This window comes from Octopus sinensis, unplaced genomic scaffold (genome assembly GCF_006345805.1).
Source record: "Octopus sinensis unplaced genomic scaffold, ASM634580v1 Contig10964, whole genome shotgun sequence".
Lineage (NCBI taxonomy): Eukaryota > Metazoa > Mollusca > Cephalopoda > Octopoda > Octopodidae > Octopus > Octopus sinensis.
In genome coordinates, this window is record NW_021832231.1 from 109,824 (window position 1) to 134,008 (window position 24,185).

General features: G+C 38.1%; 6 protein-coding genes and 1 long non-coding RNA gene across 7 annotated transcripts; 4 read left to right on the forward strand and 3 right to left on the reverse strand.

Annotated features, from left to right (window-relative positions):
- Nucleotides 1–4,752: 4,752 nt before the first annotated feature.
- Nucleotides 4,753–5,005, reverse strand: LOC118761251. Its single transcript, XR_004997238.1, has 3 exons — nt 4,975–5,005; nt 4,873–4,944; nt 4,753–4,818 (listed from the first exon to the last, which is right to left on the reverse strand). It is a non-coding gene; the product is annotated as an uncharacterized LOC118761251 (long non-coding RNA).
- Nucleotides 5,006–9,839: 4,834 nt separating this feature from the next.
- On the reverse strand, nt 9,840–10,289 carry LOC115228706 (SCAN domain-containing protein 3-like). Its single transcript, XM_029799230.1, has one exon. The coding sequence runs from the start codon at nt 10,287–10,289 to the stop codon at nt 9,840–9,842; it is 450 nt and encodes a 149-aa protein (XP_029655090.1).
- Nucleotides 10,290–10,405: 116 nt separating this feature from the next.
- On the reverse strand, nt 10,406–10,942 carry LOC115228707 (protein ZBED8-like). Its single transcript, XM_029799231.1, has one exon. The coding sequence runs from the start codon at nt 10,940–10,942 to the stop codon at nt 10,406–10,408; it is 537 nt and encodes a 178-aa protein (XP_029655091.1).
- A 5,623-nt stretch (nt 10,943–16,565) lies between these two features.
- On the forward strand, nt 16,566–17,474 carry LOC115228708 (fork head protein homolog 2-like). Its single transcript, XM_029799232.1, has one exon. The coding sequence runs from the start codon at nt 16,566–16,568 to the stop codon at nt 17,472–17,474; it is 909 nt and encodes a 302-aa protein (XP_029655092.1).
- A 957-nt stretch (nt 17,475–18,431) lies between these two features.
- LOC115228709 (tryptophan--tRNA ligase 2-like) lies at nt 18,432–18,998 on the forward strand. Its single transcript, XM_029799234.1, has one exon. It carries the CDS (start codon nt 18,432–18,434, stop codon nt 18,996–18,998), a length of 567 nt encoding a protein of 188 aa, XP_029655094.1.
- Nucleotides 18,999–20,343: 1,345 nt separating this feature from the next.
- Nucleotides 20,344–21,390, forward strand: LOC115228710. Its single transcript, XM_029799235.1, has one exon. It carries the CDS (start codon nt 20,344–20,346, stop codon nt 21,388–21,390), a length of 1,047 nt encoding a protein of 348 aa, XP_029655095.1.
- A 3-nt stretch (nt 21,391–21,393) lies between these two features.
- Nucleotides 21,394–22,875, forward strand: LOC115228711 (coiled-coil domain-containing protein 61-like). Its single transcript, XM_036499000.1, has 5 exons — nt 21,394–21,453; nt 21,922–22,182; nt 22,280–22,444; nt 22,507–22,586; nt 22,620–22,875. The coding sequence occupies exons 1-5, from the start codon at nt 21,394–21,396 to the stop codon at nt 22,873–22,875; spliced, it is 822 nt and encodes a 273-aa protein (XP_036354893.1).
- The last annotated feature ends 1,310 nt before the right edge of the window (nt 22,876–24,185 follow it).

Consider the following 24,185-nt stretch of genomic DNA (forward strand, 5'->3'; position numbering starts at 1 on the left):
GGTTGATTCTATTTTAGCACCGACTGCCCACACGTCGACTGTCTTTGCCCTCTCAGCAATGTGTGGACACTGTGTCCAAGACGTGCTCGACTCTCTCCTTGCTAATCTGCGCCTCTCACCCCAAAGTAATCACACTAATAAGTCAAGGTCGTCCCTTTGCCCTTTATTTGCTCGGATTGCGGCATTCTGGCCACCCGGACTTTCTTGTCTGGTGGATTCACAAATTGGATTGGATTGTGGGAGTGTGCGACCTTTCTCGTCTTATTTTGCTTTCCTCGACCATCAAGGACTTGAATCTCGTGTTTGATGTGCCAATATCTGTTCTAGTCTGACTGACTCGTCCCGACGTCTCCTAATAAACACGTCTCTCACTGCCCTTCGATCAGTGAGTGATTGCATTCTTAAATTAGGACTCGGTCGAGTACAAAATTCCGTTTTTATGTGCCTCCGTGATGTCAAAGGACGCCATCGAACAAGTCCGTGAGAGTGAAACTCGACTGTTGATTGGGGCGTTGTGTTCTGAGAACTTTCCTTTCCATTTTGACCAACAAGTTGTCATCACTGGAATTATCAAATATTATTCCGCCTTCCCTGGATTTGAAAGTTGTCATATTTGATATTGCAGCCTCCCATGACTGGCTATGCGACTCACTTCCGTTGTGGTTCACTTCCACCGTCTTGCGATTTCTAGTTGAGCGGAATGCAACATGTTCAACTGTTTCCTGCTTATTTAGCCATGTGGGTGTCATCACACATTCTTAGATATTGGCTAGAATTGGATTCAGTCTTCTGGAGGCGATTTCTTTTTGTGAATTCGTGTTTGATGTTTTTGAGAGAAACGTGTTTATTTATAAGCACGAAGAGTTTCTATACGAGCAACGACTCTCTCAATCTTTGTGGGAACCTCTCATGTCCCTCCACCAGTCACAGACTGCATTGGGACTTGTTTTGTTGAGTCTATTCGTCAAGTGCAGTTCTATTCCTGCTCTTTGTGGAGACATGGTGAAGGAAATACTGCCGGTTCTGACAAATTTAATGTCTGTGGAGGTTGGGTCTTGTTTTGAAGACGTGTATCTCACGGATTTCCTCATGAAAGTGCTGCTGATTGTATTGGACTACCGGGATTATTTCCCTCTCGAATCACAATTGGGAGGGTTTGTGGACTATGCAGTGCGAAAGGGCGGGAATAATGCATTGCCAGTACATTTTCCAGTCATTTGTAGAGGGGGCGTTGTACCTTCTTGATGTTTTTGGAAAAGCTTTCGTCGGTCAAGTGTGGTGCGTCCACACGGCTGAATTATATGAGCTTAATTAAACCTTTTTTTGATGACAGAAAGCGCGTAGTGCGATTGTGTGCTGTCAAGGCTTATTCTGCCTTTTTGAAAATTGGGGATTACTAATTGTGCAAATTTGGATTTTTTAGTAAATTGTGATCAAATATTATTTTTTATTTCTGAGTTCTTCAGGAAGAGAAAGGAAAGCAAGGGAGAAGTACAGGTCATGAGCTTTTTAGTTGTGTTTTTGGTGTATTAAAAATACTACAAAGTATAGCCAATGCGTGTTCACTATTTCAAAAAATCTGTTCCATTCAATTAGTCTGTCGTCATAAACAGTATCTTCCTGGTTTTCTCTATTCTCAATTTCCTCCTCCTCTTTCCAGATTAGGCTGTCTAATGTTAGAAAGTCATGAATGCAGCATTTCTTAAAGAATCGTTTCGCAGTGCTACATATTTCTACGACTGTTAAATCCATCCTGTTATTATTTTCTTGTTGATAAACTTTGAGTTTGAATGCAGTAGTAATTAAGTTGCTCACTGGGTCATGTTGGGTTGCCTTGATTGAAACAGGAATGCTTCTCAACTTGGAGTATTTCTTTTGTTGTTTCAAAAGTTGAGTATTAATTCTCTTTAAGGAGAACATAAAAACAAAAATTTACCTAAAGTAAATAAGGAAATTCGAACTATAAACATTTTGTGTGCCCATCACTTCTCCAGCATATACAAAAGTCCTAGCAATAATTTGTGTCAAATTCTACAACTGAAATTAGAATTAGGAATAATCATCCTCCAAGTGAAGTCATTGTTAGATCTGGTGACGAAAGAGAGCCTGTAGAAATAGTGACAAGACCTGCAAGTAGACAAACCGATCAATTTTTAAGGATACTGCAAAATCAACTTTGCTGACCATTTGAGCTAGTTGAAACTTAGACAAAATTTACATTTGATCTGTACAAATGAATTTAATACTTACGATTTCGTTATTATTAAGATGATTTTAATAATTTAATTTAATCGATTTTGATAGCATCCTTCATTTGTTTTTCGTTATGGTTAATAAAACGCGTAAATGGGATGACTTATATGTGCAATATGGATTCACCAAATCTTTTGGAACAGGAAATGTGGATAAGGCGCAGTGTATGTTGTGCGATGCTTTAATTGGAAACAATTCATTAAAACCTTTTTTTTCCTCAAAAGGATTTTATTTATGTAAACCAAAAGAGAAATAGTCATTGGCAGATAGCCAGAGTATTGCCTCTGACTATTGCTATAGATATTCTTTCGATTAAATACCGGTGCTCACACGGGTCGCCGGTAACCCTTCCGATTAATGAGGCAATGCGCTGGAGTAGGGTCCGAGTAGAAGGCCCCTGTATTCCCGACGTCTCAACAGCCAGGGGGACAAACACTCTCCCATTCCCAATTCCAGCGTATTTCTCAGCTTTTCTCTTCTCTGCCCGTTCAGACGGGGCTCCAGGATTCTCGATGCATAATTTGATGTTCTGATTGGAAAAGGAGTTCACACACGTGACGTCCCAAACCAGACACTTTCCCCTCTGGAATGGAAATGTGGTCATCCCATCGGGTCTTCTGCCGTCCTCTACGAAAATCAGAGGGAACAAAACATAGGGAAAAAAGAAAGATGTAAGTCAGTATTTGAATAAAAAGAACAATCTTCAAAAAGAAAAACGCCAGATGTAAGCAAAACTCAGGAATATTTGCGTCTAAAACTTAATTATACACAAAAATGTTGAAATTTAGGTAAACTTTAAACAAGACCGACATTAAAAAAAAGTAAATGATCATTTTAAGGAAGAAGTAAAGGGAAATATTATAAAAATTAGAATACCTACTACACTTTTAATGAAATCTACAAAATAACTTAAATTCAAGTTCATAACTATTACATTTAATAAACCACGTTACTTAATGAGTTTAAATCGAAAAATATTTTAAATGTATTAAGTTACATAATTGGACTAAAGTTTTGATTGATATTTATATGCGGAAAATCTCAAAGCAGCCAGATAAAAACCTTGAAACAAATTTAAGAATACGAAGATAAATTGCAGAAAAACTGAATGGTGATACTTTATGAAAAAACCAAAAACCCAAGTTATGCCTTAAAAAATAAAAATAATTTACCAAAAAAGAATATTAATCCGAATAGCAAAAAAAATTCTTTAAATTTTGAAGAGGTGTTTTTTGAAAATGATTTTTTTTGTGTTCTATTCTTATCGAGAGTAATAAAGATGAGTATGAAAATAATGACATTAATAGCTAAGCAAATAGCAATAGGGAAGTATAAGCCCAAATATAATGCAAGTCCATTAAGCCAGCATCTAAAAATGAAGTTAAACAAAAACATTTGTTTTTGCATATACATTTTCCAATTAATAGCAGATATGATGATTGGTGGAATGATGGGAACGCCTAGTTGATTTTATTATTAGAAACTGACCCCAAGCAGTACAAAATGCAATTTTTAAAAAATCGACTGGAATATTTCCAAAAACTCGAACAAATAAATAGTAGAAAAAAACCCCTTCTACTGTCATCCAGGCAAACACAGACAGCAGTAAATAATGCAGTAGGAATCCAACTGCCCCACAACTCCTATTTTTACCGAACTCCATCCCAAAAGCAAAAACAAGGTTCATCAGAAGCATTGCAATGCATAAATTTAAAAATAAATGAAATGAATAAGATTTATGTCCATTTCTGAAATTTAAAGTAATCACATGACCTCCAAGACACAATCGAGTAAATAATGACGACAATCTCTGTTATTATTGATATTGCAAGACCAACATTTGTAAGAATGCTCAGCCATTTATATTCTTTTACTATAGACGGGTCCTATATGCAATAATTATTTCACAAAAAATACAAAAATGACTGCAAAATTAGTCAGATGAGTACACGTACATTGTATCCCATTTTTTGTAATCTTACTGGTGCATCCATTTGACTTCCAGTCTTGTGTGGACACATTCAGATATACACAAACTGATTTTATAGTGAAATCTTATTTATTTTTATACAAATATACTTCCCGGAAACTCAAGTTTTATTTTCAAATTGTGAATCGGTTCGTTAGTATTCACCAATATCCCCACAACAGATGTCTGAAGCTTTGATTTATTAAAAATGTTAAAAAGTTCATCGTTCTTCCAAAAAACAAATGCTATTTTTAGTTTTGCAGATTCTTACAGGTAAAATATTTTATTTTACCTTCTACTAAATCCTGAAGATGTTTTTTGTCAAATTTTATTTTAATTGCGGATTCAGTATTATCTAGAATCGACGAATTTATGTTTGTTCTGTTCAAAGTCAACAACTTTGCATCAAAATTTTCTAAACTAAATCTGGTTGTGCCGGGTTTGGCATCAGTAGAAATTATTATATTTGTTATGGTCTTCATAATTCTAATTAAATTAAAAATTATGTATGACTTGATGTTTGTTGATTTCACCATTTCATCAGAAACTGTGGATTTGGAATAAGACAATTGATCGCTGATTTTAGAAAGAATTGCCTAAATGCAATAATAATTTGGTTGCAATTGTTTTATACTGTAAACAAAAAATACCTGACTTTCTTTTTCCGTCAAGTTATTTTTTGCATTTGCATAATTCAAAAACTGGTTAATGTTATTTACTTCCTATTAATTATTTTCAGTACTCCGGTTCACCTCATTTGTGCTTTCGACTTGGATTATCTGAAAATTCCTAAATATGTCGTAATTGCATGTTACAGTTCTTGATTCTTTTACAAACAATAATTTTATTATTACCATTTCCATTTTTACATTCTTTAATGTCACCTTTTGAAATAGAATCTATGTTAGGACAATAATCGTGGATTTTTTCACAGTTTGAAATATATTGATCGTGTTTATTTTGAATTAAATAACCGAAATATCTGTCATGACAGTCCCTAAGCTGCAAAAACATCCATGGGCAGTAAGTCAAATCATTTATATATCTAAAATTAAATTATTAATTAGACTTTCCGTCCAAACTGTAAACATTAGTCCCATAAGCATAAACATTCAATTCAGAGAAGTTCACAGTTCCAAGCCATCCTAGATCTAAAAAAAATGTGAATATAATTACCATCACTAATGTTAATATTCAATCATTTTAAAATATTCTTCATATATTGTTATCGGTTTGTAATTTGTACTCCATAAACTCATGTATTCAAACCATGTAACATTTTTAATCTTTATGTAGTCATATGAAATAACTATAATAAATAATTCTCAAAATTACTCCAGTTTTCATAAATAAACAAAAATAAGATGAAAGTAAACATTCGTATTTTTATACTTCGGATTGGAATATATAGCTAGCGACAATTTTAGAATAATGACAACCGCTAACCATTTTTTTATTGCTGTACATCGAGTTGACATTTGATCGTATAAAATAATTGCTTCGGTTCTGCGAATCTGAAATTTTTTAATAAAATTGGTATATATTTGTTTAATTTATTTATTGAGAAATCGTTGAATGATCGTATCAGTTCGAATGTTTATTTTGAAAAAAGCATTTAATGTTATTTCGATTTGATTATTGTATAAAATACACATTGTCATTACCAATATGAATTAGAATTATTGTGGTTAGCTTAAATTCTAGGAATTCGCATGAGTTTTTAGAATTTTATCAAACCGGAATACACATTAACTCCCACAACTACGTTAAACGTGATCATGCATAAAAGATTACTGTTCTGCAACAGCCTTGTTAACAATCGGCAAACAGCCAGACGAGAAAGATTAAATCACTATCTTTGAGAAGATCAATTGCTCGAGCATACATTTTATGGTCTTTTGCGTCCCAAGTAGAAAATACCCAACACAAATCATGTGCAAGAATACTCTTTGTCACGTGTTGTCGCTGCGACACAGTATTGAGAATAAAATTGAAATATTTTTTAAAAACAACCACTTGTGATAAAAAGCGCAAATAGTCCGACTATTTTCTTTATGATCGGTTAGGATGTGTTTATTTTTGTATTGAGGTCAAAAAAATAATACAAGAGCAATAAAAGGTGGTAAAACATGTTCAAAGAAAAATACAAATGATTAACCAGAATAAGATTATCGAACTGAATATATAATCTCTCACCTGGGTCAATTTTAGGTATGATTTTGATTGGAAGAGGAAGGCTGCTATGGTTTTTTTATCTTTGTGATGTGTAGTGCAGGGGTCGGGAAAAATTTTTAGAGAAGATTTAATTTTTGACATTCTTGTAAATTTCTATAAATTAAAGAGCCATCTTTTACTATTTTTCCAATTAAAAATTCAATAATAATTATGAATTTATTAAAAAATTAATTATTCTCATTAATGAGAAATGTGACTCCTCATTTCTTTGGATAGTTATCTAATGTCTGGATCGTAACTTGTCAATTTTAATCTGAGGTTTGATTCTAGATTCAGTTCTGTAATTTTGTTTTTTATTTCGATTTGATATACAGTAAACCAAAAAAAAACGAACACTACATTTTTCCTAAAATTTCCAAGAAACGAATCAAAAAAAATCTAAATAGAATTTTAACAATAATAAACAAATAAAAACTAATATTTTTATTTTTGCAAAAAAAATATATTTACCGCCTTTTTACGGCAAAAGTATAATCTGAACCAAAATAAAAAACGAACAAAATTTTTTATTTGTAAATGTTATTAAATATATGATTTTTTTAAAAAATTATTAATATTTGGGACGCTATAATAACTTATTATGGCCAGACAATTGAGTTTTGAAGAAAAGGGAACAATTATCGGTATTTACAAATGCGGAGAGACGTATCGCGAAATACAACGTATAACTAAAAGATGGTGTAAAAGATCACTTGATACCATATCGAAAACAATTCGAAAATATAAACAAAATATTCCATGCACAAGAAAATATGGTTCTGGTCGTCCCCGGCTCCTAAATGAAGAAGATTTTTAAAAAATCAATAAGGCAAGGATTGAAGATCCAAATTTTAATTGCGTAAAATATGCGAAGGCATTGAAAGAAGAAACTGGGAAAATGTAACACCTGAAACAATCAGAAATACACTAAAACAAAGAGGTTTCAAAGCATTTCCGCCTACTAAAAGACCACATCTTACTAAAAAACACAAAGAACGAAGAATGGAAATCTGTCAAAGATGGAATATGCTATTGGAATCACGTTATATTCAGCGACGAATGCAAATTCAACTTAGTAAACAACGACGGACGAAGATTTGTATAAAGACAACAATCCGAAAAGTTTGTTTCCGTAATATTACTGAAACCGTAAAATTTGGAAAAGGAAGTGTGATGATATGAGGTGCATTTACGTCTGAATATTTTAGTAATCTGGTTTGAATAAAAAAAATAATGAATGGATCATTGTATGTTAACATTTTGGCAAACAATTTGTTGCCATTTCTGGAAAAAATTAGGATTATTGATCCAATTTTTCAACAGGACAACGACCCAAAACACACATGTGACCAAAACCAAAGACCCAAAATATTCTTTGAGACTAATAATATCGAATTGCTACCTTGGCCAGCGCAAAGCCCGGATCTTATCCCCATTGAACACGTATGGAGCTATATGAAGGCAAAAATAAGGGGGAAATCGTATTCCAAAAAAGAGGAACTTTTTGAAGAATTACAAAAAATTTGGAATGAGATAGGAGTGGATTATGCAAAATCATTGGTAGAGTGAACGAATATTGTCTGTAATTGCGACACGTAGTGGGCATACTAAATTTTAATTTGTAAATACAATTTTGTTCGTTTTTTATTTTTGTTCAGATTATACTTTTGCCGTAAAAAGGAGGTAAATATATTTTTTTTTGCAAAAAAAAATGTTATTGTTTATATATTGTTAAAATTCTATTTAAATATTTTTTTTGATTCGTTCTTGGAAATTTTAGGACAATGTAGTGTTCGTTTTTTATTTTGGTTTACTGTAAGTTAGAAAACTATAGTTGTTTTTAGATAAAGGTATATTATTATCTTGATCAAGATTTTTGTCTGAATATTTTTAGCAAGTTTTTCCAGTTTTCTTTTGCGAGTAACCCACTAAATATTTTTGCAAAATTCGCGTGCTTTGTGTTAAAATGGTTCTCTAAATTTGATTTTTTGTTTCGATTTAAAGTTTTCTGACAAATAAGGCATTCTCGTGGTTGTTTTAAATTAGATGTGAATGCAAAAGATTCAGTCTAATTTGATTGAAAATGTCGCGTATTATCAATTTTTGTATTTCTAGCCATATATAAATTTAAAATTGAGATTTAATGGTCACCCCAACGACGCCGCATTGTGTATTGAATGACAGTTTCCGCGGAGCACGGCGACCGAGATTTTCTGAAAAAGCCAACCCGTCTCTTTCTAGTGGCTTTTTTCAAGAAGAGCCTAGTTAAGATTTAAAAGCCACCAAAGCCTAGCAAGCCAGCTTTTGCCGACTCCTAAAGTGGTGGATTCCTGGGTTCCCCAAATCACAAATAACAAGTAGATTTTGACCAAGGATTCAAGAGTTAAGGGAAATTCTGAAAAACGTGAATTAATGGTGAATATTTACTGCCTAATTAATATGTTGAGCATCAACCAACCGTATACTCAATTCCTTGCGTTTGATTTAAAGCGTTTTGTCATAATTCTTTATATCATTTCAATATGTGGCATCAAGTTTAGGCCACCAATAAACCAAGTTTCATATAAATAACGAAAATGCAAGCTGTTATTAATTTGATTTACCCAAGTGCTCGAAGTAGCAAATTTTCACCTTTTACTGAGGCTTGTAAGCAAGTCTAAACCAGTGTTTCTCAACTTTTTTTTCCCTGAGGCCCATTTTCAGGGTCATATAAAAACTCAGGCCCATTGCCTTTAATAAAACTTTGATTAACAAAAAAGTATTTTTATTAACATAAAAAATCTTATTAAAATGTCAATGACTACACTGCTCTTGATGTCTATCTATCAATTTGTCAAGTTGAATTTCCAGATCTTGGTTCAACCTCAAACGTAAGTCTCCTCTCTTCTCAATCTGCAATTGATTGCGTTTTTTTGTGAGTAAATCGTTTGTTGCAGAAAATCCTGTCTCAACCAACCAGTGGTGGGAAAGCCAAGTACAAACGGAACAACTTTTTCAAAGAGTAATGGATGAATCGATTCTACTTTCATCCATCCATATAAGCCATCCCTTTCAATATTTTTCATAATACTTTGTTCTCCTTCAGTTCAAGAAGTTCTCCAGCAATAATAGGATCAATGTCTTTTTCACTTAATACGTCAAAATGTGCTATATCTATAATCCAACTAGGCGGATTCATTTCGATGATATCTTTAATCTTCTAGTCATATCTTCTTTCAAGCATTTCAAGTGGTCAGTGCAGCTTGCGATTACTTCTGAGCTCGGAGCAGTTTTGGCAAAATTACAAAATAAGCAAATTCATTTTTTTGAAGATGCATCTTCCAGAGACATAACTTGTTCAAAAAAGAGCGTACTTTCTCAGCACTATCTATCAGATTAGCATTTCGCCCTTGCAGTGTCATGTTCAGTTGGTTGACATGTGCGAATAAGTCAGCCAGGTAAAAAATCCTTGCTTTGTATCGTTGTTATTTATCACTGAAAACAAAGTCTCAGCTTTATCTTTCTGCTTCTTGCTACAAGCTTGTGTTTTCATGTCATGAACAAAAATAAGAACCATATCCCACATTTCAGCAAGACGAACTAGGGAATTTCCTTTGGAAAGCCATCTCACTTCAGTGTGCATGAGGAGTCTCTGGTGGTCCTCATGTTCACATAAATGTTGAAATAGGCGGTCATGCAAAGCATTGGCTTTGACAAAATTCACTGTTGAAACAGCGACTTTCAATGCATGTTCCATGTCATCATTGAGAGATTTAGCACAAAGATGTTCTCGATGGATGATGCAATGAATTGCCAATATATGAGGGGCAACTTTTTTTAATTTAGCTACAAAGCCATTCTGTTTGCCGGTCATAGCGCTGGCACCGTCTGTTGCAATCTGCAACAGATTTGACAGAGGGATCCCATTATCGTACAGATAGTCGTAAACAGCCGCATATATAGTGTCGCTTCGTGTGTCAATCAACTTTTTTATAATAACATTTCTTCATGAATTGCCATTGCATCAATATATCGGACATAAGTAAGTAATAAGGCAGAATTGTTGATTGTTGTCTCATCAATTTGTAGTGAGAACTTAGAAACTTTTAATTTTTCCACAAGCTGTTTCTCGAGGTTTTCTGCCATTTCAATTTGCCTTCTCTTCACTGTGTCATTAGACAATGGGATTTTTTGTAGAATGTTGGCAGCCTGTTCTCCTAGCAGTTCTTTAGCACAGATCAACATTGCTGGCTTCACCAGACGTTCTGCAATTGTATGTGGCTTCCCCACCTTAGCAACCAGTTCACTCACTGCATAACTGACTTTTAGTGTCTTGTTATTATGCTCATTTGCTTTTTTTAAGCAGAATTCTAAAGTTTTTGGAGCATTCTTTTGCGTAACTCCACTTTCTTCCTGAAATAGCTGCGCTCCTTTCCAACAGAAGCAGGATGCTTCAACTGTTGATGGGCGAACAATTTTGATTTCTTCATGGAAACATTTGTCATTACTAAGCCACAGTCCACACATTCAGGCCTCTTAGAATCAGCACTTGATGGGATGAAGCCTAGTAATAAAAAATCAGTCTGGTATTTGCGTGTAGTCTTCTTCTTTTTTCCTTGTGTACTTTTGACATGAACTATACAATCAGGCCTATAATATTTAAATTTAAATATGACAATATCATTAAATTAAAAACAAATCAAATCAATTTGAAAATAATAACGAATAAAGATTTATTAGTATTAGTATTAACATATTTTCTTTGAGGCCCACTCCAGGCCCAATTAAATCTTCAGGCCCATTTCAAAATTTCTCAGGCCCACAAGTGGGCCTGGGGCCCAACGTTGAGAAACACTGGTCTAAACGACCCAAAAAGCCTCTCTACTTTTGCTTAGACTTTTTTTTTCTTACTTATTTTATTCTATTTATGTAAACCAAAAGGGAAATAGTCATTGGCAGATAGCCAGAGTATTGCCTCTGACTATTGCATAGATATTCTTTCGATTAATACCGTGCTCACACGGGTAGCCGGTAACCCTTCCGATTAATGAGGCAATGCGCTGGAGTAGGGTCCGTAGAAGGCCCCTGTATTCCTGACGTCTCAACAGCCGGGGACAAACACTCTCCCATTCCCATTCCAGCGTATTTCTCAGCTTTTCTCTCTCTCTGCCCGTTCAGACGGGGCTCCAGGATTCTCGATGCATAATTTGATGTTCTGATTGGAAAAGGAGTTCACACACGTGACGTCCCAAACCAGACACTTTCCCCTCTGGAATGGAAATGTGGTCAATTTATTAAAACCTGCCAATTTATTAAGCGTTCGGCTCACTCTGATAATACAGATAGTCTTGATGTTTTTAAATTAAAACGAATCAAATATGATGATCACGGGACCCTTACATCATATGTATTGTCCCGGACCGCAAAATTATATATGGAGGTTTCATATGAGGCCTTTTTAACAAGAATTATTTGTAGATTGCTCGACTTATAGCCAGAAACAAAGTATTTCATTGTTCTGGAGAAAAACTAATAAAACCAGGTGCGTTACTAATGATTGGGAAAGATGTTGAAAAAGAATTTAAGAATATACCACTTTTGAATGATACCATCTCTCTATTAATGAGATGTCAAAAGATTTGCTAGAACAACTAATTTTTTGTATTCACCACAGTCAATTTCCAATAAGCATCCAGTTGGATGAATTTACAGATATCAGTTCAATGTGCCACTTAATAGCATTTTTTCGATTTGTTAAAGACGATTCTGTCGTGGAAGAGTTTTTATTTTGTTTGGAATTGACAGGAAGAACACGAGGAAATGATATGTTTCATCTCTTTTCGTCTTTCCTTGTTTCCAATAATATTCTCTGGACTAAAGTTGGGTCGATATGCACTGATGGAGCACCTGCCATGCTCGGACATTGATCTGGTTTATTGCACTGGTTAAGGATGTCGCACCTCATATCATCGCAAACCATTATGGAATACATATGTATGCTCTTGCTGTAAAGACGATGCCTCAAGAATTGAAAATTGTTCTTGATTCGACCGTAAAGTCAGTTAATTTTATTCGTGCGAGGGCGACTAATCATAGGCTTTTTAAATTATTGTGTGAAGAAATGAACATTCAGTACTAATTTTCCACACTGAAGTTCGGTGGTTGTCATGAGGAAGGGTGCTTAAACGGGTTGCCAAACTAATTGGTGCACTCACTACTTTTTTACAAGAAATAAATAATATAGAACTTGCCAATATGTTCGCAGATTATGCCTTCAAACAAAAGTTATTCTATCTTGCTGATATATTTGGAATAATAAACGAATTAAATTTATCCATACAAGGTAAATCTTTCTTTTTTTATCCTGAAGGTAAAGCATAGAAGTTTTTGAAAAAGTATCTGAATTTAAGCAAAAGTTGAATTTATAGAGGAAAAAATTAACTAAAAATGTTATTCCCATGTTTCCGATGTTTATTTATTTATTAAACACCAAGATGCAATTCGAGACCGATCTCTATGGACATCCTGGAGTCCAGATGGCGACTCTTTGGACACATATTAAGACTTGACAGCCTCACTCCGCCGATATCGCGATGGAAAACTACTTTGCCCATTCCAAGGAGACTTCCGGGAAGACCCAGGTCCTCTGGCTACCACGCTAAATGAAGATCTAGCTGGAATTAATAAAAAACTGAAAAATGGCGATGATCTCGACTCACTCAGGACGATCGCAACTGACCGGAGAGCCTGAGACGCATGACCGGGAGAATTTCATGGTGGCACAAGGAAGCTTAATTAACTTGTGACTTTTCCGAAAGTGCTTTTAATAATAATAATAAACACCAGACCACAGTTAAGACCAAACTAATTAGCGTGTGATCCCGACGCACTTCGACGGAGATCCTCCGGAAGTTCATCCTATGCAAGTGCATCGTCCTGCGCGACGATGTCCCGGGAGAGGAGAGCTATTGGTCCTTTTTCGGTGAGCATTAGGTGCCCCCTCGGCGTTTCAAATCATCTCGAAATCTCCAAGTGAATTTGGTGGACCACGTAACGCCTTTCTAAGGCCGGATAGGAAGGAGATCCTTTTTGACATACTGTGTCGTGCCAGATGTACTCGTCACCTCACAGGCAAAGGAACTTCGACGAGATTAACCCCGACTCCAAAGTAGCCTCTTCTGGATTCGAACCCACGACGGCTGAATTCCAGTATCCAGAGCATACTCTTCAGCCATGTTGGAGGAATTAATTGGAAATAATAAACCTGAAAAATGGATTATTTTACAAATCGACGAACACCGAAAAAATTTGCAAATTAAAATCTGAGAATATTTTAATAGCGATCAGATTGTTCCCTGATTGGATTTTAGAACCTTTTTTGTGTAAGATTGATGAGGCTCAGGAACTTCCTTTTCTACAAAAATTAATCGATTTAAGAAGCTCTGTGACTGCAAGGGTTACTTTTATAATTTTTGTGATTATTCAGATATGTTTCAATTCTTGCACACTTATGGAATTTTGGAGTAAAATGATTTTCGTTATTGACTATGGCTAGTATGCAATATTTAATTCCTTATCCAACAACATACTTATGCAAAACTGCGATGTCTTGCTTATCATTTATTAAAAATAAATCTCGTAGTCGATTGAAAATTAGAGATGATATGCGACATGGATTCAAATATTACAAAACTTGTTGCAGAAAAGCAACAACAAATATCTCACTAGAATTAAATCTTTTACACTTTTTTCACATAAAATATTTTTTTTATTTTTTTTAGTTAGAAAATAATTCATCTTTTATAATTAAATCATTTATCTCAAAAAAAGATATGTTAAAATTTAAAAATCAATAGGGGGTACTAGGGATCCATTTTTAAATTTATCAAAAATTTGAAAAAAATTAAGAACCGCTGTGCTAGACAATCTTTTAGGCACAAATTTTATTATTACCCGCATGACCACCAGGAAAGGTATGGTAGGTTAGGTGATCTCGGACTCCAATATTTTCAAATTCCTCCCAGATTGTCCTTTACCGATCCAACGGTTCTCCGATTTCTTTTTTCACATGATTGGAGTGCAATTTTATGACAAAGCTAAATCCCTCTGCCTAGTTTAAAATTACTCCAAGAACGTATAAGCACGTCTTCAATAAATAAACCGAATCTTGCTTTAAATCTTCTGTCTGCAGTAAATAAAGTGAACTGAGACTTTGATGGAATATTCATTTGTCAGCAATTGGTCTCATTTAAGGTTGTAAATGTACTTAAAAATAATAATTTTTATCAAAGAAAGTCTCAAAAGTAAATTTTGACGGAGGTACCAAACTGTGGAAAGCAGTTTTCCTTCGACCCAGAAATGTGACCAACGCCGCAATATCAGAACGTGCCTCATCCTCGACCACCAACTCTCCCAACACCCTCATCACCCCATCCGTCCCCGTCGTAACCGGAAAAGGAAAAAACAACCCCTCAGGCACTCCATACGACCCATCCGAGCCCACCACGACTGCACTATACATTTCCTGCACAAACAAGCTCAATATACCTCCCCTCCTCCAATTATAGCAGTCCACACTCCACTGCCCGCATTCCCCAAAAGTGACCCCAACTAACAATAGTCTCAACATAAACACATTTCCGGCGTATTCTCTCATACTATTTTTCGACCAATCAGAGACTCGTTCGAATGCCAGCCAGTGAGAATCCCCACCTGCCCAATCGTAGCAACCCTTGTCCTACAAATGTACACAAAAAGTACATTTTCCTCAAAGTGGGGACCTCCCTTTGACAAGACTGCCGACAAATGGGGAATTGGGAGATTGAGTGCTGTCTGGCTGACGATTGAGGCAAAACAATCAGCAAAGGGGCCCACGAAAGTGACCTAAATGACCCAGAGTGGCAACCTGGATGGGCTCACGGACATGGTCGCGGAGAAAGCAGGCCATGTTGTAATACAGCACTGCATAACGGCGGATCAAGTCGAAGCACGTTTGTCCGGAGGTGAGGTGGTAGTTGTAGGCGAATATTATGTAGTTGGCTAGGCTGAAGTCGCGGGGATCGGAGGAGACTTCAATTGCTGAGAAATCGTTCAGGTAGGGAGATATTTTCGCTTTTATTGTTCTTACCAGACGAGCCTTGAGAGAACTGTGGTCAAAAATGACAATACGTGTCTTGAAATGTGGATTGTGAGCAATTTACTTTTTTAGTGTCAAATACACCTTGAATTTTAATGTTAGAAACAAAGGACTCTATGAAACTGTCTGATGGTCCTGCAATAAGCACGGTCACCACATCGTTCATGCTGAACCCGCGTCTTTACAAATTATATTTATTATAAATTAAACAAATCCAGTTTAAAATATAAAAGACAACAACCATTCAGTGCCTTTAGTCAATATAAGTTTAATTAAAAGTTCAAGAGATGACCAAACTTGGGATAATATATCCACTTTTTGTATTTTCTGAATTTAGTCTTTTTAGAAAGAATTACCAAACTTGTTCTAAAAATAAGAATTCACCCACCAGAACTGCAAAGATGTGGCCAGTGGCATTAGTCACCTTCTGCTTTGTTAGGAATTGGTTTGAAGCTTTGTTAGTCATGAATAGTCATTTCCTGACACAAAATAGTAGTCTCTGAAGTGCAAATTGTGGTTGTCATGTTTCGACACGAAATAATTACAAACATGGCACTTTAATTCGTTTTTTGCACAATTGCCCAATTTCCCACTCAATTAACCGAACTATTAGTCTAACTGATTTTCCACATGTTCCAAAAGGAAAGCCGTGTCCCCCGTTCTGACACCAGTTTATAGAAATGGCGAATGTGAAAGAATTGATTGTGTGCACTCGAGCAGCAGTGGCATGGCAGACTGTCAACCGGTGATGGCGTCTCTGCGTGTGGGACGATTGGTCTATATATCACAGTGTCACGCAATTCGCGTGGGTTTGTGGCTGTGGTATAAATTGGCTTAGAAAGGCTCTATAAACTTTAAGCACAGTATTGTTAATGGCTAGTTCGATTATATATTGTTTAGAATGTTCATTATTTTTGCATAATAGGCTTACTTTGTTCGATTTTACTTATATTGTCCATGTCCGTTAAATATGTGCTTATAATGTGCCTGAGCTGAACATATTTAGATTCGAACATGTCCAGAATATTCAACGACAAAGAAGAGTCTCTCAACGTTTTGGGGGAAAGTCTCACCAACCTGACATGGCTCCACCACCTCAACGTCGCAGCCATAATGACCCCCACGGACAAGTCTGAGGAGAATACCAACAAGGACGACATCCTCAGACTCCCCTCCTCCTCGGAGATTGTTCAATACGCAACAGACGAGTCAGAGAAGCCGCCCTACTCCTACACCACTCTGATCGGACTGGCATTCCACTCCCTCAAAGCAGACAGACTGAACGTGGGGCAAATGTGTGACTGGATATCCTCTCGCTTTCCTTTCTATCAAACCTACACCCAAATGTGGCAGAATTGTGTCCGACACAATTTGCAGCAAAGCCGACTGTTCGAACGAGTCCGCAAAAGGAGAGACGACCGCCACAGAGGGGTTCTCTGGCGAATCTCCGCCCACGTGCGCATCGAATGTGTCTCCGATGAGGAGGAGGTGGGCGATGAATCCACCAAGAGAAAGAGACCCCCAAGTCTGTTCTGCACAGAAAACTACCTCATGGGCGGGGGAGAGAATCAGAGAAATAAAAAAAGGCGGGAAGAGGAGTACGACTATTCGTGGGATTCCCTCGTTCCCGCCACTCAAAAGGAGGACTGGTTCCCCTCATACCCCACTGAAAAAACCTTGTTCGACGACTTTGAGAGGGCGGGTCCTGTATTTGAGGACTTTGACGAGTCAAAAATGACTTTTCCGGATTTTTATATGGGTGGGGAGTATTGTGACACGGCAGACATTCCGGAGTTTACTTCGGCAATTCACTTTGACCCTCTTTTGTCGTCGACGTGGAGCACGAGCACTCAGGGGAGCGACTCGAGCAGGGAAGGACACGTGCACTACTCATTTGACACAGAAGGACTCCACTACAACTGAACAAGTGAATAAATATCGAATGATTGATAGTTCTCTTTATTTATTCTTTCTATCGTTCAATAGTACTCTAAGCATTTCTTTACTTTGTTGACTATGGTGGGTCAGAAGGAGTCCGCATATCATTGCATGTCTTGTTATGAATAATAGGTCAATTAAATTGTCATTTACACAATAGTACACAAACTTCAAAACAAAACGTCGCGTTCAATAAAAAAATTTGATTGGAAATAAAAATCCACGACAATAGAATAATGGGTGGGGTTGCCTTAGACTGGTAATAATGATGAATAAATATTTTAATATTTATTGGGAGTTTAGGGTAGCATCAAAGACACCATTTCAGTGAATAATTATAAATAAAAGAATTTCTACATTAATGAAAATGCGTTAATTTAAATACATTTTGAATCACATCTTGTTCTGGTGGACACACAATGTGCCGGGGAAGATTGATGCGAATATACTCGGCAATACAGCCCTCTGGAGAAATACATGTCGGGAATTACTGTGGGGCAATAAAGCAGTGGCTGTCCTACCAAAAGACATCAAATTTGATAGTAGGAATTGCAGATCTCCACGGCCTGACCTCTCACAGGAAGGCGTCCAATTACAAGTACTAGTTGATAACAAACACAGGAATAATATACTGGAAACTACTGCAAGTCTGCTGGCGTGTGGGATGTCCCCGAATGAGTGTATTCTGTACCGTCAGAGCGCAGTGGGTGTTGTCACAGAATGGTAGGTTAACCACCATCTTGAACTATACTGGATTCTCTCAACAGTAGTCAACCTTTCCCGGCTCACTGGAATGTCTCAGTACAAAGTAGTCCTTCGTAGTTAGACTGAGGACAAATCCAAAAGACTGTCCCCCACACTCGCCCTGTGTGGATACCCCCTTCTGATGGCCTCCGACATTCTTCTCTACAAGTATTCCTCATTTTTAATGTTGGTCCAGAAATGGTGCCTGTGGGGGAGGACCAGCGGCAGCACGTAGAGTTGGTCGGCTATGTTTCCCGTGCCTTCAATGAGGCATTCTGTTGTGATTTGTTCGCCAGTGATTTCTCCATCGGGATATACTCCTCCGCCAAGATTATGAGTCTCCGAAATCCTTCTGTCAAAATGAGCAAATCCGCGGACCATCCAAAGGCCACTTTGTCTCTCTTTGAGGACCCTGCGGACATTTTTGACAAAATCAGACATTCCTTGACTGACTCGGCCAGCAACTATATAAGCTATGACGTGGAATCAAGGCCGGGATTGGCCAATTTGATTGACATTTACTCCAACGTGGTCGGCAGGCCGGTTGCCCGAATAGTGGAGGAGTGTGGGGGAATCGGCATAGTTCAGTTTAAAAAGAACATGGCCGAGGAGTTGGTGGAGGCCTTGAAGCCTTTCCGAGAACGTTTTCACTACTTGATGGGGCATAAGGATCATTTGGAGGCTGTTTTAGAAGCTGGGAATGAGAAGGCTCGTCAGGTCGCGCAGGACACGATGGATCGAGTCAGATTTAATGTCGGTCTTTAAATCCTTTATTTGTTAATAAATCGACTGTCATTTCGATTATTGATTTGGATATATTGATTGTGTAGGAAACCACAAGAAGGTGGGTTGCCAGTCCTTGACAGTGACGACATTCATTAATCGAGGGACTACGACATTATGAATTTTGCGTAGTTATACGTCTTGGACAAAACAGTCGATTAAAATTAACAATTGGCAGCACTTGACAAATTAATCATTTTGGTGTGTTTAGGCAATGAGAAACACAATTCTAGTAAAATATAGCCGATTAAATAACATTATATTGAATTTCCTAGAATAAAGGGGTGGGATTGTCAGTCCTCCAGAATATATCAAGTGTAAAAAATCAATTTAGACTGTTAATAATAATGAATAAATATTATAATATTTGTTAGGAGCTTAATCTATTTTAAGCCGCAATAGTACGAAAGTAATATTCTGATAAATAAATTAGTTCCGCGTTTAAATTAATCCTATTCCTGTGTTCGGAATGAGCAGCCCGCAACTGAATCGGTCCACCTCCTTTGTTTTAATGGACGCAATCTCGGATTTGTTTCGATTAGAGGATTTTGAGTCTGAGTTGATAGCCAGTGGAGGCTACGCAGACATTTTCAAAGTTAACTGAGTGCACATGTCCTTTAGGCAAAACACCTGTCGACAGAGACGGTGATGGTCATCAAGAAACCCAAAAAGGGCGTGGAGCAGCCCATAATGATAAAAGAGAGTGAATTAATGGTCAAGTTCAGTCACCCGAACGTATTAAAGTGAGTGTGTGGGTGTGACCAGCAGAGCCTATGGAGTCATCATTGAGGGGGGAATTGTCAGCATCGTCGGGGAGTTTATAAACGGGGGGTCTCTCCAGAATTATTTACTCAACGACGACAACATTCTCCCGTGGAGTACTCGGATAAAGTTGGCAGTGGATATATCAGACGGAATGAGTTATATCAACCAGATGGGGTACTTCCACCGGGATTTGACTTCTCTGGTTGTCTGTCCTCTTCCATGGATAGAATGTCCTCATCAGACAGGACTCGAACTACATCAGTGCAGTCGTCGCGGATTTGGGTCTGGCCACCAAAATCCCAAAGTGGAGTGTCCGTCCTCACGTTTAGGGCAGGAGAGGTGCTGCATGCAGTGGGAACCCCCTTTTGTAGAGCACCCGAGTGCATAAGGGGGGAGTATTACGACCACAAAGTAAGGGAGGTGACGTCAGCATAGGCGGATGTGTTCTCCTTTGGGATTATTATGTGCGAACTGATTCTCCGGTGTGACTACGACCCAGACAACCTTCCGCGGACACAAGTCTGGGTTTGTGGTGATCGGGTAGAACTTTGGGGTGGACTACATGCGGATTGGGGAAATGGTGGAGGACTGTCCTGTCTCCTTTCTCTTCCTGGCATTCCAATGCTGCCAAATAGACCCCGACCGACGGTTTTCCTTCCCACAAATCAGTCTCCGTCTCGAGTCCACGTTGATTGACTACATCAACTACGGACTCACCGTCGAACATGCCACATGCACCAACAAACCGTGGATGTCCCTCAACGACCTTTCCTCCTTTTCTGAACAGGACTGTCTTGGTTCAGAACTCGACTTGCCTTCGTTGGCTGAGGTGGTCCCCGAATGTGAGGATCTGCGGACAATGTCCCCACGCGAGGTCGGACAAGCCATGACTCATCTCGACCCTCACTACACCTCCCACGGACTTGGTGTCGACTCCATTCTGTCCCTTATGGCCATGTCCTCCAATCGAGCACAACTGTCGGCAGTCCACAGTACTGAGGAGAGTCAATCCACTCGTCCGAGTGAGTCCAATACCGACCACTGCCCTCCCTCCCACCGTCGCACTCATTCCCTACCCTACACGCAAGTCCAACTGAAGAAACTGGCAGACCGCAGTCTGTGTAGTCTGCCTTCCGATCGGAACTTGAAGATGAAGTCGGACAATCGAGGGGAGGTGCCCAGACTGATATCGAGGACACTCATTCACGAAATGCACAACCACGCAATCACACTCCCAATGGCCATCGTCAATTGCAAGGATACTTCTGTCGATTCTGCCTGCACTTCTGTCTCAATTCGTCGTGCTCAGTTCGCCAACAAGTCCATATCGGACATTCAAAGGAAACACGCCTTCGCAATCGAAAACGACTTTTTCCAAAAGTTTATGAGCAATTGCAGTTCCAGCTCAATTTATTCTTCTTTCGACAGTCAGTCGGATGTGCAAGCAGACAAATGCAAGTTCTATCGGTTCATGAGGAGATACCTCACCGCCTGTCTAAATTCTCAAAACACTTTCACAAACACTGACAGGAGAATTATCTTTACTCCTGAAACTCTCAAAAGAATGAGAGACGCGAGGGAACTTTTTAAATCTCTTCAAAATGATTGAATTATGTTTTTCACAAATTTTATATCGAATTTTATTACTGGCTCAATAATTTCTGACTGTTCTGTATAGAGGACAGTGCAAGTTTCACTTTTAATCAAATAATGTAGGGCGCATAATATTAACATTTATTCACACTTTCTACTAATACCCGAAATAAATTACAAACTCATTTTTAGTTATCAGTCCAGTTGCCAGGAGACCCGCTGTGCATGTCCAAGTTGGAGTAATACTTTTTATTCGACAGAAATGAGTTTCCCCAAGAACTAAACTTCCACCAGTGCTATTCTACGACTGATTATGAAATAACTTTGCAAATTTCGCAAAGTCGAGACTCAATAGAAATAATTGTGGAAGAGACTGACTCGGCCAACCAGTGGAGAAGTGCTTTTTCTGACAAATGTAATTTTTGACTCCAATCGCCAGACATTGAAAACTTGACCAAAAGGACGGGAAATTACAAAAACTTTGAAACTTTTCTAAAAATGTTGATCAATTCTCTCGAAAACGTATATTTTAAAATTGTAAAAAAAGACCAACTCTTCCGTAACGACTCGTCTGCTTAGTTTTGCCGACTTGAAGGCAATGAGAAGGGAAGACGATTCATTCTGCGGGGAAAACAACGAAAAGCGTTATTTAATCCTGATCTACACCGCCGAATTCGACAGGCAAGTGTTGACAACTATTTTTAGAATCCAATATCCCTTGCCACTCGATTTTGTTGGCAGACCGAATGTCGTCGAACAGCAAAATTTGATTCGCGAACTGAAAGCAGAAATCCGCACATTCCGAAACGTAATATAAACCATGAATGTTAGACATGTCTGGAATCATCAAAGCAGACCACCGAAGAGTTGTTGTTAATGTAACAGTCCATCTGCCTCATTATTAGCTGCGAAAACCTCCGAAGGAAAGGGACGGGTTACGGGAAGAAGTGAAGGTCTACAAACGGCAGAGGACCGGGAAATCAGAATCTATCGAAGAAAGAATGAAAGATCAAGTGGCATATTTACAGAAGGAATTAAGCAATTTAAAGAGTCGTGAGCAACGGGAGAGTGTGAGAGACAGGACGAAGCACACGCGGCTCGTCGCAGAGGTATCCAATCGAGTCATTAACAGTTGGAACGACTCCAAACGAGTGAAAAATCCTTAAAGGCCAAAGTGAACAAACTCGTCGGTGAATTGGCTTTTTACCGAAAGTATGTTTGGGTCGGATATTTTTGAGGCCCCAGAAAGACCGTCATTCCTACACGCCCTCAAATAGAGCTTCCTGTGCTCCCAAAAATCCGCCGAGAGCTTTGTCAGACTCCGAAAAAGGGTAGAGTTTGGATATATTCAAGTCACTTCCGGGTGAATGGGCGATCGTGTCGTTGCACAAGTCCAAAGTTTGTCCGCTCACCCGCCAGAAGATTCGACCCGACGGCCTACGTGGATGAAAAGAGGAAAAAACAAGAACTTTCCCGAAAAATGACGTTTAGCCAAAATTGACGAACATGCTCAGATCCCTGAGAATAAAGGAAAAACTGTCGAGTAGAAATTCCTCGCTGGATTCCGGCCGTCTGAAATACCCGACAAGACCCACGTCTGGTGACGAGCTGTCCATTTGATTACTAGTCGCCTCGAGCATCAATTCGGATGAGGAAACGGGCACGTTGGGTAGCAAGAGGATGCAAAAACAGCAAAATAAACAACATAATTTAAGGTCAATCAATGAAAGTAGGGAGAGGGAGTATATATCACCCAAATATATCAATAAAAGGGTAATTAACTGCTTTTATAAGTAGAAAAACTGCGACAGCGACAGTTCCTGGGAGTTTGAATCAAGTAAGTGTGTAGATGAGGAGTATTGTAGCAAACACGTCGATGAGAGCAAAGGAAGCAGCACATTTGGAGGATGTGGATCAAAAACTCAAAAAACTTCAGGAAATGATGAAATCAACATTTTCTTAACATTGATTCTTGTTTTCATTTGAATAAGCAATCATTATATGACTTGGAATTGACTCCCTCGTAAGGGCCCTACAATCACTGTCACTTAGCCTATCAAATCAGGCACTGAGTGTGCTAAAGGAGATTGTCCTGGGTGGATTTGGGACACAGCGTCTTTGAGAGGAAAAATGTGGAAACAAAATATTAATAATAATTTCAGAAATGTTTAAACTGTAAAATAAAATAGCAACTAATAAATTCATGTCGGGTGATCGCCGGACTGACGAATTGTCACAACTCGTAGCACAAAAATGCAAAATCCGGAAGGGAGCCACAAATTTATACAAGTCAATCATGTCCTCTCAATCAAAGAGCCCTCGAAGACGGCACTGACAAAACTGGCATTCTTCACGAATTGTCAACTCTGAATATTTCACTGCAAATACTCCACGAACAAATATCCTCGATCGAAGACCCTGTTTGCATTTCTTGTGCAGAGTATAACACCCAGTCTACTTAGATGTGCACGAGACGAGGCTTTTCTCGTGATTGGACTAAAGGAGACCGACTCGTTTGATTACAAGAAAGTCCTTAAAGTACCCTATTTCTATAAAATCAGCCACTTCTGCACAAATTTATTGTTTCGGAGAACCATTTTGACAATCGCCTCCAAGAACTTTCTCAAATTCGGACAGTAAGCAAGCCCACTGAGTGTTAGGCGGCCATCCACCCGACACGGGGATGGGCGGGAGTCGTTTCAATGCTGCAGTACTGTAACCACGTGTCCATCCTGGCTGCCCGGTTCGCCAACGAGAATGGGGGACTGAGTTGTCCCTATTTGTGGTATGATTCGTTTTCGGGCATTCCAC